General features: G+C 40.7%; 1 protein-coding gene across 1 annotated transcript in view; it reads right to left on the minus strand.

Moving 5' to 3' along the window:
- Window positions 1–583, minus strand: part of plch1 (phospholipase C, eta 1) — a 38876-nt gene extending 38293 nt beyond the window's left edge. The window contains exon 1 of the mRNA XM_054606115.1: window positions 523–583. Coding sequence (XP_054462090.1) covers window positions 523–583 — 61 coding nt within the window. The remainder of the gene's footprint in view (window positions 1–522) is intronic.
- Between the last annotated feature and the right edge of the window lie 12985 nt (window positions 584–13568).

The raw sequence follows: 13568 nt of genomic DNA on the forward strand, positions 1-13568 counted from the left end.
CTTACCAATTTGTATAAGCCTGCATTTCTGTGGTACAGCCACGGTGCCACCAATATGGTAGACGTTACGCGCCAGGAGTGTCGCCACTGTTAATACAGCCGATTTTTCAGCAGGACCATAAATAAAAGTGGATCGAACTTTATTAGCAGACAATGCAGTGGAACCAAAACTAATTTCCTCCATTTTCTCTGCAGACAATAAGGAGCCAGTAGGAGTCCTCCTCGGCTCAGTCCCAGTGTGAAATGCACTCCAGCTGTAGCTAAAAACTTAAAAAGAAAAAATACTTTTGGTTCTCCTCACATTGGACTTGACAGACACTCCAGACTGGCTTCAGACAAGCCTCCACGCTCAAGAGAACAAACAATCACACCAAAACTCCTGCTATTCATCCTCCTTTGTACAGTCCTCTGATCTGTGTCGGCACCTTCAACTGACAGTCTTCTCTGGCAAACACACACACACGTTTCCACCTTTCTCCTGGTCATCTGTTCTCCACTCCCCCTTCCTGCTCTTCCCATCTACCTCTCTCTGATGTTTGCGGTCTCTCAGAAGATGTGCTGCTGTGTCCGTGCGCTGCCAACATGCTACCCTGATGCACTGACTTAAATTCAGCATTTAACATCAGCTCTAGCATTGTTGTGTAGTTTATGGCGTGATTATGAAAAGTGGAGTGCAGCAGATGTGTGTCTCTGCCAGTGGGATATGGGGATAAGAACGATGACATAACATTCATGATAATACACTACTAAAAGTACAATTTAATGGGTTGACCTGTGGGATGTGTGTGTGTTGTCCATCTGTCCATCATGAACTAAATCTATTCCATTTCTCACAGGCTTTGCCCTCCTGAGGGGGAAATCCTCTTCGCCCACGTTCCACTATGTGTAGCCTACTGATAATTCCATGTACTGGATCACCAAACCAGGGAGAGCCCATTCTATGAGAATAACGAAATACCATTAAAGAAAAAGAGAATATCATTTGACTGACAGAAAACTTTATGGAGCTTTGTTTTCCGTAAAAAGGGCTCAATGGCAAGCTATATTCAGATACAAATACAAATGGGCATGAACAACAAAATTGGCAATTTAAGCAACCATGCACATCTAATCTTATCATGGAACAAGTGAATATATATCCAGTGGGAATCTAAAGCAATCTCACGCAACATGTTCTTACTGCCAACCCTCAAATACAGACGCATGGATGGTGACCCTGCGCTTCAAACTATGACGCTCTAACTTCAGTTTTGTATGTTTCATGGACGACGTGTCATTTTCCATTTGTCTCATCACATCTTCTTCTTAGATATATTTCTGAATTTGGGGTTACATCATCAGGTTTCCCTGATCCTCTGGGGACCTTCAACAGCTTATGAAATTAAATTAGTCAGGCGCACAGCTTCAGCTTGATGACTCCGGGATAGATGTGTGGGGAAATCAGGCTGCATGATGGATGGACTAAAGCCTGTAGCAGATTTGTGACAGTATTGAGCTTGAGCCTTGGCAAAATCCAAACTACATCACCTGCTCCACCAGTGTGACGGCCAGCAAAGTGACTACTGGGTGGTCATATTTATTCAAGCATAACAATCATACATAATGAACTAATAATGAAGTGAAATTTTTTCATTTTGTCTGCTTGCTTGATTCTGTTCAGGGTCGTGTTGGCAAGGAGCCTTTGCCAGCATGCATTATAGGTGGAGGGCCAGCCTAAATCAGTTGTCAGTCAGGGCTAACACAGATAGACAGACACTCATACGAGTGGGACAGCTGGAATCTGATGTGTGTCATTGGAAGGAAACACAGAGGAAACCTGCATGAAGGCAGATATAACATGCAGACTGCACACAGAAGGGGGAGCTAAACACTAAGCAACAATGTCATTCGTTGGATGATTTTTTTAGTCAATGAGAATAAACAGGGAGAGTGTAGTCCAAAGAATGGAAACAAAGGCAAACAATTCAACCAGTGTGATTCTGAAATGTGATTCATTCTGATTCTGAAATCTCCATTTGTCGATCAAGGAAAAATCGGCGGTAATGGTTATAAGAAAATAACTTTGACACTGCTTGGAATACAACATCTGTCAATCTAACCACCCAAAGTCCCCCTTAAGAGGCTTGTGAGTACTTAAATGTCACTTCTGCTTTTTCTGTTGAAAGACAACAGTCATCATTCACACAACCACAAGAGGTCACTTGTAAGGAAAATGTAGGCAGGTTGACACCTGTGGTTTAAAAGTTAAGATGCCAGGCCCGGGACATTTTTTGCATCTCTATAAAGTCATAAGACTTTGGTGATCCTCTGACTATTCCTCTAACACAACAATGAGGTTCACTTTCTAGTTTTTTATTGAAACATCGCGACAAATATTGGATGGATTTCTACAGCTTTAAGTTTTGAACAGACATCCATGTCTCATTCTATTAAATTGAATCTCCTGGCTTTTTATCTAGGGCCATCACCTTGTCAAAATTTCCTTTTCAAATTTCATTATTTGGTTTTCAACTAAAGAAAAACACCAGCCTCAGCTATACTGGTAACATGCTAAACCAACACTGTGAACATGGTTCATATTGTACCTGCTTAACAGCAACATGGTAGCACATTATCATTACTGATGTGAGCTCTATTTGTTTCGGGTTTCTTTGGTTCTTTTTCTTGTAATTCCTGACAAACTACCAATATACTGCATACATCGTGAATAACATGAAGTTATTAATGAATCTGATAAACAGCTGCTTTGACTAGTAATAGCGGTTAATCCATGATGATGAAAATGGCAGCTTATCATTGGCAATGTTTCCTCACTACTTCATTTTAAAGCAGCATAATGCTGGTGAGTCTTACATATTCACACCCATAGGGGGACTACTTCAAATGTAAATACCTTTTTAAGCCAACTAATTTCACAGTACCTGCATGGAAGAAATCAAAAATACTTTGGTGTACCCTGTTATTAGCAATATAAAAGGTTTGATACAGAGGGAAATGATGAGCGAAAAGAGGGCAAACACACACAGTCACTCACTTCGTCTGATTAAGAGCACCCAAGGCAGCGCTCAAACCAGCCAGTGCTACAAATGGGTTCCCAGGTCCCCCCAGGGTGCAGAGTGTAGCGACACCGGAATGAAAATAAACACATGACAACTGCAGCATGATAATACATTCACCAAAGATGCAACTGGGGGCTCCCCAACTGGAGGAGTTCAGCACTGACATCAAAGGAGGGAACTGAAGCTTGATTGTGTGTGTGTGTGTGTGTGTGTGTGTGTGTGTGTGTGTGTGTGTGTGTGTGTGTGTGTGTGTGTGTGTGTGTGTGTGTGTGTGTGTGTGGGTGTGTGTGAATCTATGTGTGGGTGGGTGAGTTGGTAGTGGTCGGGGCGAGGGTGTGTATTGATGTTCATGCAATGTTCAAGCTTTGTCTTTCTTCCTCCCTTAACCAGCCTGGATGACTATGAGTAGATTGAGATACAGTATCTTTGGCAGCAGATGTGCCATGCAAATTGCTACGAATGTTGGCGAGAAGCTGTACTGTAGCTGCTTTTCTGGTGCATTATTTAGGGACACAGGAAAATCCTGAAAGTAGACCAAGCTTCTGGGTATCTTATTATCCGTTGAGGGAATGGAGGGAGGTAAATAAAATAAAAGCAGGTGGTTATTTATAATTTGCTTTTTATTTCTTGCCTAGACAGGTATAAAGACATGCAGCCTGATAGAGACGATATCCTCCCAGTAGGTTTTGGAAGTTGACGTTTCACATTTACAGCCATACTTGATGCAAAAACAAATGTGATGTGCCAGTAAGTCAATAGGCAGGTAGATACAGTTATTCTTTAGCATCAAGTGTAAAAAAACATTTGTATTTTCTGAAATGGTTCTGAAAGTCTAAAATTGGCAAGATTTTTTATTTAATTTAGGAACTACGAGTTTGGATGTTCAACACCAGCTTTTGGCATTTGACAGTTTTCATTACTTTGTGCTACAGACACATTTCAGTCACTAAACGTATTGAGGTTTGACACCTTGTCTTAAGGAGAGTAGAGGAGTATTCATTGAAATGTTCTGGTACTACCTCATTACAACTTACTTTGAGAAATGTTCCTAAATTTGACTTGAGTAAATCATAAATCAGGAGCTATCTGACATTCTGTGTCTGCCTTTTGGTACATTACGGCTTTCAATGCTCATATTCAACACAAATCCATCAGTATAAATTAAGTATTTAGGAGAGGAAAGGAAAGGGGATTGAAAATAACAAAAAAGAAGACAAGAGCTGAAAGGATGAGAGTGTGTTCCTCCCCCTCATGTATGTTAGCTGTTTCTCTGCCCTGGAGCGACAGAAAGGAAGAGGCAGCGACAAAAGGGGTAGCATGCTGAGATTCATCATCATCATCATCATCAGTACAGGAGAGACACATGAGGAAAAACACATTTTACATGGAAAAGCCATTTCCTCCATGTGGAGGAGATTAGCAGCCATGCATGTGCCTCCAAACATTCCTCCCTCCATCATTTTCTCTCCTTTCCTCTCTCAGCGAGGGCTTGTGGTGCCATGCAACTCTTCTAAGCACAAGTGTTGCCAAAATGAATGAAGAGGCAGCCCTCCTGGCCATTGAAGAAAGCAGGAACCTCCCTTTCACACCCCAACGCTCACATAGATCAAGAAAAGCAAGCGCTGTAGGGGTGAAAACTGACAGCTTGACACTGCATGCTTTCTAAGTGCCAGGGATGCACCATATTTTTGACAGTGTGCAGGGGAGAGCAAAGGGGACAGTTGGGACCTCAATGTTGTCATATTGTGTGGTGCTCAACATGGCCTTTGTGGGTTTCAAGGGGTTGCTATTGCTGCTGACGTTTTGGCATGTGGTAATGCTATGTGGTCTGTCAGTCTCTTAGGCACAGAACCCATAAACATGTTGGGGATTTCTGTGACCAGTGCAGAGCATGCTGTATGGTGAAGAACTGGCTCTTTAACCCCTATGTGCTGCTATATGGTCTGAGGGCAGAGCAAGTCTTGTCAAATCCACAAATTAAGAGGCTTTTTCCTGCCCCCTAGTGACAAAAACACAGGGGCATTTTGAGGGACAGTTACCCAATACAATGACGCTCTTCATCAAGAGCTTTCATATAAACTGACAAAACCAGATTATAAATTAAATTCACATTAAAGAAAAACATAATTTGAACGTTTTGTACCCCAAATGTCGATGACATTAATTATTACACAATAAAGCCTTCATGCAAATTGACAATGCTCAATTAAGATTCATTTCTCAGGTGTTTGTAGCAGCCTTGTAATTACATTTTTTCCACAAAAACAAGCGCAATGGATAAATTACGCATGGACTTCAGCTTGCTTGCAATTTATAGGATACTATAGGCATCCAAAGGGATGCATGCCCCCACACAGTATTTCTGTCCATATGTGACTGAAAGATGAAATAACCAAACGGGAAAAAGAAATCAAAATTATAACTTACCCTTCTCCAGACTGAGATTTCTGCAAATTTCAAGTTCTGCCATTTAGGACTCGAGTTGTTGATCTCACAAGGTCCCTCCATGCGTTTTGGACATCTTATTTATCTCTTAATGCAGCGGTTCGAAAAACCATGAAACCATGCCTGACTAGTCCATTTCTCCATGATGATTGGACGTTCACATGAAATGCGCAATGATGATGAAGTGTCACTTTTGTTGGACTAAAAACGAGCCCAGAAACAAATTGCTCCTCGGCATCTGCCTCCCCTGTTGGAACTGTGCAGTGGGTTCACACATGCACCATCAAGCCTCTCACATCCACATCCTCTCCTCTCACCAGCCGCAACACAGAGGCAAAGCGATAAGCTGATTTCCCACACGCTCGTTGGACCGACGGAGAGTGGTTGTTAATAAGCAAGAGATGAGCCAATGCGTGGACTGAGCGTAAATGAATGATAGCGCACAGAGCAGTGGCTTAACCGCCAGAGTTGCACATTTTGGGGCATTTCATCAGCTTTGCCCCGACAGTCTGGTTCAGCTGTGTGGCGACAGTTTGGATTCCGACCAAACCGATCTCATTACATTACATTACATTACAGTCATTTAGCAGACGCTTTTATCCAAAGCGACTTACAGTCAGTAGTATATTACATATCATTCACCCATTCACACACTGATGACAGGCTACCATGCAAGGTGCCACCATCAGACTCTAACTAACATTCATGCAACATCCAGTCCACACCGATGGCAAGCCTTCGGGAGCAACTTGGGGTTAAGTGTCTTGCCCAAGGACACATCGACTGCAGAAGCCGGGTATCGAACCACCGACCCTCTGATTGGAGAACTACCTTGCTCTCCACTACGCCACAGCCTCCCCGTCTCCGAGCTCGTGTCACAAACGTTTGTTTGTTTGTTTGTTTGTTTGTTTGTTTGTTTGTTTGTTTGTTTGTTTGTGATCAGCCACTCCTCGGTGTGTATCCTAAACAGTCACCATTGCGCAGGGATGCCAGCGCTTTGACCCACTTTACGCTCTCGGTGTGTTTCACGTTTTGTGCTTCTTCGGAGACGCAGCTGGAAAAAATGGAACATGAGGGTCTGCTCTGCAGTGCGCATACTGGGGCCCCTTGTCCCAAGAGAGAGGAAGAGAGAGACTGAGAGCGCACGATGTCTGGCTTCTAAATTGTGTCTGTGTGTGTGTAGGTGTGTGTGCACGTGTATGTCCAGCCTCAAGTGTATCTTAGTTGAGTCAATTCCTTAATGAAAGTTTTGGTCAATGTAGAGCTTCCGGATTAGTCATGCTCATTGGTCAACGCTAAAGCCATTTCATTTAGGATTTCAGGAGACAATTATGGATTGACCAAGCACACTCAGCAGCACACACAAGCACGCACACACAGTTGTGTGTTCAAACACTGAGAGCCAGAGGCAGAGGTTACCAAATCAATAAGTGCTGTCTGGAGGAACAAAAAGACATGTCTGACCACCACTGTCACCCTCAGTTAAATGATGGGAGCTTGAGGGTCTTTCTTGTATGTGTGCACTCGGTGTAAGCTGTGTATTTGCAAGTAGGCTACATGAGGCTTTCCAGTGGTTGCTCACTTTGATTAAAGTTGTAAACCTCTTTTCATCCACACCTGGCTGATCACAGACAGCTCCCCCCCCACATCCCCTCCCCTCATCCCCTTTCTTACACTGATTTATGTACCATGTCCAAACAAAAACCATCAGCCAATCTGTCATTTTTTAAAAAAGAGTGGAAACAACTGGGAGGAAGGGAAAGAGGCAAAGTGAAGCAGTTTCATGTGGAAAATTGACAGGAAAAAAGGGCAAGACGCAGATGTTTTCAGAATGGTTCTGACTGACAATAAAGGACAAACTATCACGGATACAAGGGGGGAATACAGACAGAGATCAGGATCTTAAGTTTGGTGAAGATACTACAGACAATTAATTCCCTCTATGTTCTGTCTCTGCTCCTTTTATACCTTTGAGCAGCCTGGATATACTAAATGTAGGTGACTAGATTAGCATCAGAATATGTTCTTGTAAGAAAATGGATTTGAGGGGGTTAAGGTAGCTCACCTTTGTGGGACTTTATGAAATTAATGCACTGTATTCATTCTAACAACATAAATTAATCACAGATTATCAAGGAAAAGTCAACTTAGACATGGAGAAACATATTTGCAAAGGGACAAAATCTGTGAAATTCCCATAAATGATCATATCCTTATTTGTAAGCATAAACAAAGAGGAAGCAGACACCTGTGTTTACTCTCTGCATCAATCTGGTCAATCGATCATCCACAGCAGAGTGAAGCAGGCCTGATTTCTGTGTGGTTCGCTGACAAGCTAAAAGTACACACTTGTACACAGCGTGTAGGGGTGGAATGTGGACACTGGCTATAGTGAGTCAAGATGAGGCTTTAAGTGATCTGTCTGCTGAAGGTGCGACAGCCAAAAAAGCAGACCGAGATCAGAGATTTATAATGGATTTGTCTGGCGAATCTGTCAGTGTGTGCAGCCTGACTGCCTCGAAACTCATAAATCATGTTCAAATTGATGTCTGGATTAATGTCAGCTTTAAGGAGAACGACAAATGCCCTATTTGCTGTGGTTCATTGAATCATATAACAAACTGGTAGAAACAGTTATGCATACATGTGTCAGGGTACTCAAGCCGATGCATGCAGAGGTTTAGTAGAAGAACAGTATGCAAATCCTCTTACATATGCCGGTTTGTCTTTTTTCTTCAACTCTCCACTGTATGAGTTCTAATATGTAGGAATCACCCTTGTGGAAAACATGTATGTTTTGTATTTTTAAAACCACATCCTGTCTGAATAATGTCCTGTGGACAGATTTTCATTCATGTCACACAGTGATTGGGGTTGAGCTTTTGTGTACCAGTAATGAGATTTTGTTGATGTCACAGGACTGAATCTTGACTGTACTGTCTGCAATATAAAACAGTGTTTGAGGAACAATAATGGAGACGAGTCTCCCTCTACTGTTCATTCCCATGACGTACAGTTATCAGAGAATATTCTCATACAGTCGCCACATCATTCTGTCCCAAGAGAGAGACTGAGAGAGCGACTGATTCTGTGTCAACATTTATTAATAGTTTAAGCATGTGTGCGTGTGTGCGTGTGTTTGTGTGCGTGTGTTGGTTTTATACTGTATTTACCATGAAAGGTGCTGTTGTCTGTCAGGAAGTGCCGGCGGTACTGTGGCTCTCCTTTCCTGTTCACAACCCAGGAGCTCATGGTGGGAGGTGGAGGGACGGGGGAGGACGAACAATTGGATGACCTATAGAGGAGAAGAGAGTTTAACTGTGTGTCCAAACATGTTACAGGAGTTGAATGAATGTTAATTGTAATGTTATTAAACATGTTCTACAATATATAAAAAAAATAAAAACATCTGTTGTCTTCTACTATGAGCCAACTCACAATTCTCAAGATAAACTGCCCAAGATGCAAATTATAAGAAGAAAACTAGTTACATTAATAGGAGAAGGAAAAATAATTTGCTTCCTTTCTGAACAGAGAGACTTTCAGGGGGAAAGGCAAAAAGTATAGAGGGATTTACAACAAAAACTTTCCCTCTACTGCAGTTAAACCTCATCTTGTGACAGTTTGTAAAATTATAAAAATTATAATCCAGTTTTACTTAGTTACTTAGTTTTGCTTTTATTTGAAAATGTATCCTTTTTTGTTAGTGGCAGCATCACCACCCTTTCCATGCCTCAACATGTAGTATAAGTGTTTCCATTCTTTTTTTAAATGTGTCATTTTTTGTCTGATCAAAATCAGAATGTAATTGAATGAATTGTATTAAAGTGAAAGGTTATAGCTATTTAACCTACCAATGTGCCAGGCTCTTTTTAAAATGATCTGATCCTCCTCTTTACCAAACTGCCATCCCACAATTTCCCGTACCTCTATCTAGTACTTGTTTTCCTTCTTATTGTACCCTTATTTAATTTATATATCTTACGCCATGTGTTCTTATTCATCTTCCTTTTGTTTCCCCTGGCCATTATTCCCGGATTCCCAATTTACAACTATTGTCCTGATCACTTTTCATTCCTACCACCTACTGCCAGTTTGACCGCTTAGTCTTTCCCCACCTGTTGCTCATCTGTCTTTCTCTGATTTACTGCATCCCGCTACAAACACACACACACACACACACACACACACACACACACACACACACACACACACACACACACACACACACACACACACACACACACACACACACACACACACACACACACACACACACACACATCCGCAGGAGATGTGTAGATCCGGAAAGGCTCGGAGCCTCTGTGAGAGTTATTGGCGTCTGGTGCCGGCTGACCCGAGTAGAGGTGACTGTCTGGTGGAACACGTAGAGCTCAAGGGTTAACTATCTTTGAGATGAAAGTACTTTCCTGTGACCCTGCCACCACCTCACTTTAAAACCCAGAATTACAACATTTGTGATGTCTTTGACAGTCTATATGGACAAAGACCCACTCATTCTGTTAATATGACACCAATGTCATGGCGAATTAGTGTGTGCATTCAGTGCAGGACTCCGTCAACATTGAACTGTAGCATTAATGTATTATAGTACCAGTTTGTTTTATAATGCAATGAATCTCTGCTCTCTTACTATAGTTGTAGATTAGATAAGCAATGTAAAAGATATGTTCCTTTGAATAATATTAGAATAGCCCTTTTTATCATCAGTAATATTAAATTATTGGTTATTAAAGTTGCACTCGGGGGATTCAAAGTTGGTTCTGTTGCAAGTAGTTGAGTTGGAAGCCAAAAGATTCACTTTTACAGTCAAGACATGGAGAAAAACACAAATGTGAAAGTGTACAAAGGGAAACAGTAAAAAAGAAAAGAAGAAAAGATCTATATGACTCTTAGAGCAAATATTTCTGATCATCCTTTATGCTTTCTGGTTGTGCTTTGGCAGAGAACCAAATAAAGTTTTCACTTACTATCCTAATTTCTGTTTAACAGTAAAATATTTGCAGTGTGTAAAGTTTGAAAACTTTGGTGTTGCCTTCATGTTACAAGCATAAAAAGTCATCAGAGGCTTTTCTTCATAGTCATTAAACTCTGCTTCACCTTACGCCTGCAACGCCTCTCTGCTGCTGCGAACTCACTGTAGAGCACGGCCCCTTGAGGCTTACTGCTTGATTACAGAATAATGTTTCTAAATTACTGTTTGTTTTCATAACAGAGCCCATATTAGAAATAGGAGTCGAGGTAGATGAGAGACACTGTTTGAGCAGCTTTAATGGCATGTCAGGTCCCGTTACAGCTAGATTATATGAATCCACCATAAACACTGAAGTCCTATGGCATAAAGAAGTTACCAGAATGTACAAGTTGGTAAGTTTCCCGGATACTGCACGTAACTGCAAGTTACACAGCAAATATCATAAGAGATCATACAGTGTCTATAATAGTGGTGCAACAAAATGTATCATCTCATTCCATGGTTATTCTTTTTTTTATACTGTCGCAAACAAAACAAAAAAATGGTTATTATTGAACCAAAGGAAATTACTACATATTTAAAAGTGGGTTGGTATTCACCAGTGAAGGCCAAGTTCGATCATCAGAATAATAAAATTACTAAATAAAAAAAGGATAGTTGGAGATTTTGGGATATGTGCAATGTTGTCAAGAGTTAGATGGGAAGATTGGTACCAGTCACATATCTGTCCATTAACTATTAAGCTACACAGTCAGCAGCTTGTTAGCCTAGCTTAGCATAGTGGAAAGAAGGGAAAACAGCTAGATTCTTTGGCAGTCAAAGGTAATAAAATACAACTACCAGCCTCCAAAAATGCAACCAATTAACATGTTAATTCTGCTTTGTTTAATGAGTACAAAATGTAAAAAATATGACACATTGTGGTTTTGCAGAGTGTAATGTGTGGGACCATTACTTGGCTGGGAGCAGTGACTGCATTGCGTCTTGTCAGCAATGTGAGGTTGCCATGCAACCAGGAGACAGTGTTTTGTACAAATCAAACAAACAACAAATAAGCTAAGTTGAAATGAGCTTAAAAGTTGATGACAGGTGGATTTTGTTCACTTTGGATAGAGCCAGGCTAGCAAATTCACCCTGTTTCCAGTCGTTATGCTAAGCTAGGCTAACCTGGCTGTGGGCGCTGTGTGTGTGTCAGTGCATGTTCAAGGTGAGATAGTAAAACGACTTTGCTCTTCTGACTGTGTGTAACACTAGTAACCAAGAGGGCCAAACCTCAGGGGAATGCAGTCTGCTCTTTCCAGACTTTCAGGCAACTGGGACAGAAAGCAGTTTATAAATAAATGTTTCACTGCCAGAATGCCTGATGAGCCCCTCTACGTCAAGCCCTGACAGGAAATAGGCAGAGGATGCCACCAAGTTAAACGTTTTGTTGTCGTAGATATTTAAAATAAACAAAAGTAAAACCATCTGAAATATGTGGATGCAGCATATTAGAACTACCGCATTTCCTGACTTTTCTGGATGTAAAACACACATTTGATCTAACAGGATAGCATCCATTTCTATTTCATACACCATTGGCAGTGGCCTATATATTGCACCCTTTAACTTTAGGGGAAATAATATAGAAAAAAACATGACAACATGAATGAAGGGCAATATACCAAAAAATACAATGTATTTTTCTTTTCAAGATTGTGGATCCCTAATTTCATCAAATGCATCACCTGTAATTATCATATTTTGTTTCTTTATGTGTGAGACAGTTGAATAATAATAGAACTGCAGCACCTGCAAAGTTGTAATCATTAAGCATAACTATAAACACAAGACTCAGGTTTGAACCATAATCATTTTTATGTGGCTGTTTAATATTCATGGCACATATGCCATGGAACAAATAACCCCTCATATAAGCATGTTTGTTCGTAACAACGCCCCTCCCATGGCACACAGACACAAAGAGAGCAGCATCTGTCAACCCATACTGACACATGCCAAAGAGCACTCTATTAAGACATGATTAATGAGATATACAATGGTTATTATTTTGCATGTGACCAGCTGGGATACATGCTGAGTGATTAGTAACTATGATTCAATATAATAATAATAATAATAATTTATTTTTAAATCTGCAACTGTCTCAATGCTTATGCCTTTTTGTTAAGCTTATATCCAACCCAGTTATGTTGCTTCCTATAATTCTCCCTTCCCTTCAGCTGGGATGGATGAGGATCCTAATGTCATTCAGCCAGTGCACCACCTTGCTGTTCTACAGAGTCAATGAGTAGCTTGTAATTGCCTGTTAAGCAGTTATCTGAAGAGAGAGTAAACAGTCTTGGTATGTTGATGGCTAGACAGGTTTCCAAAACCATCAAACCATTGATGTATAAAAGTAATGGGGTGTATAGGGGACTAGAGGTAAAAGGCATTTTAAGTCATGGGTAAATATTGGGATTATTGAACATTGCTTAATACTTGGAAATGCTTTCTATGAAATAAAGGTTATTTTTCTTGTGATTCAAAATCTTCAAATAGATTGTTTTGTCTGACCGATAATTCACAGCCCAAATTGATTCAAATCATAATTATACATGACCAAAGAAAGCTGAAAATCCTCACATTTGAGAAACTGGAACTAGAGATTATTTGTCAATTTTGCTTGAAAAAGTTTAAACAATGAACCGATTATCAAATGGCTGCAGATAGATTTACTTATCATTTCAGCTCTACAAAACAGATATAATGCATTTTCACCAGGCTAAGAGGAAGGAAGAGGAAGTTGTAACATCTAAATTGTCTAGCCTGTGTTGTTTCATGGAGCCTTTGACCTGATAAGGAAACAGAGCGAACCTTGAGGCAGCGAGGTTACTGAGGGGTCAGAGTTGTTACGAGGGGGCACTGAGGCTATCTGAGGTTGTCAACAGACGCTGCAACATTATGGAGTTGTAAAAGTGGTGCAAACAAAGAAATTTGCACTTCAAAAGTGCTGTGTGACCAAACTGTACTGTCAAAATTTGTGTCTAGATTTAAAGCTGAAATAGATACCTTGAGAACACTTATGTT

This window comes from Anoplopoma fimbria, chromosome 1 (genome assembly GCF_027596085.1).
Source record: "Anoplopoma fimbria isolate UVic2021 breed Golden Eagle Sablefish chromosome 1, Afim_UVic_2022, whole genome shotgun sequence".
In the NCBI taxonomy this organism is placed as follows: Eukaryota; Metazoa; Chordata; class Actinopteri; order Perciformes; family Anoplopomatidae; genus Anoplopoma; species Anoplopoma fimbria.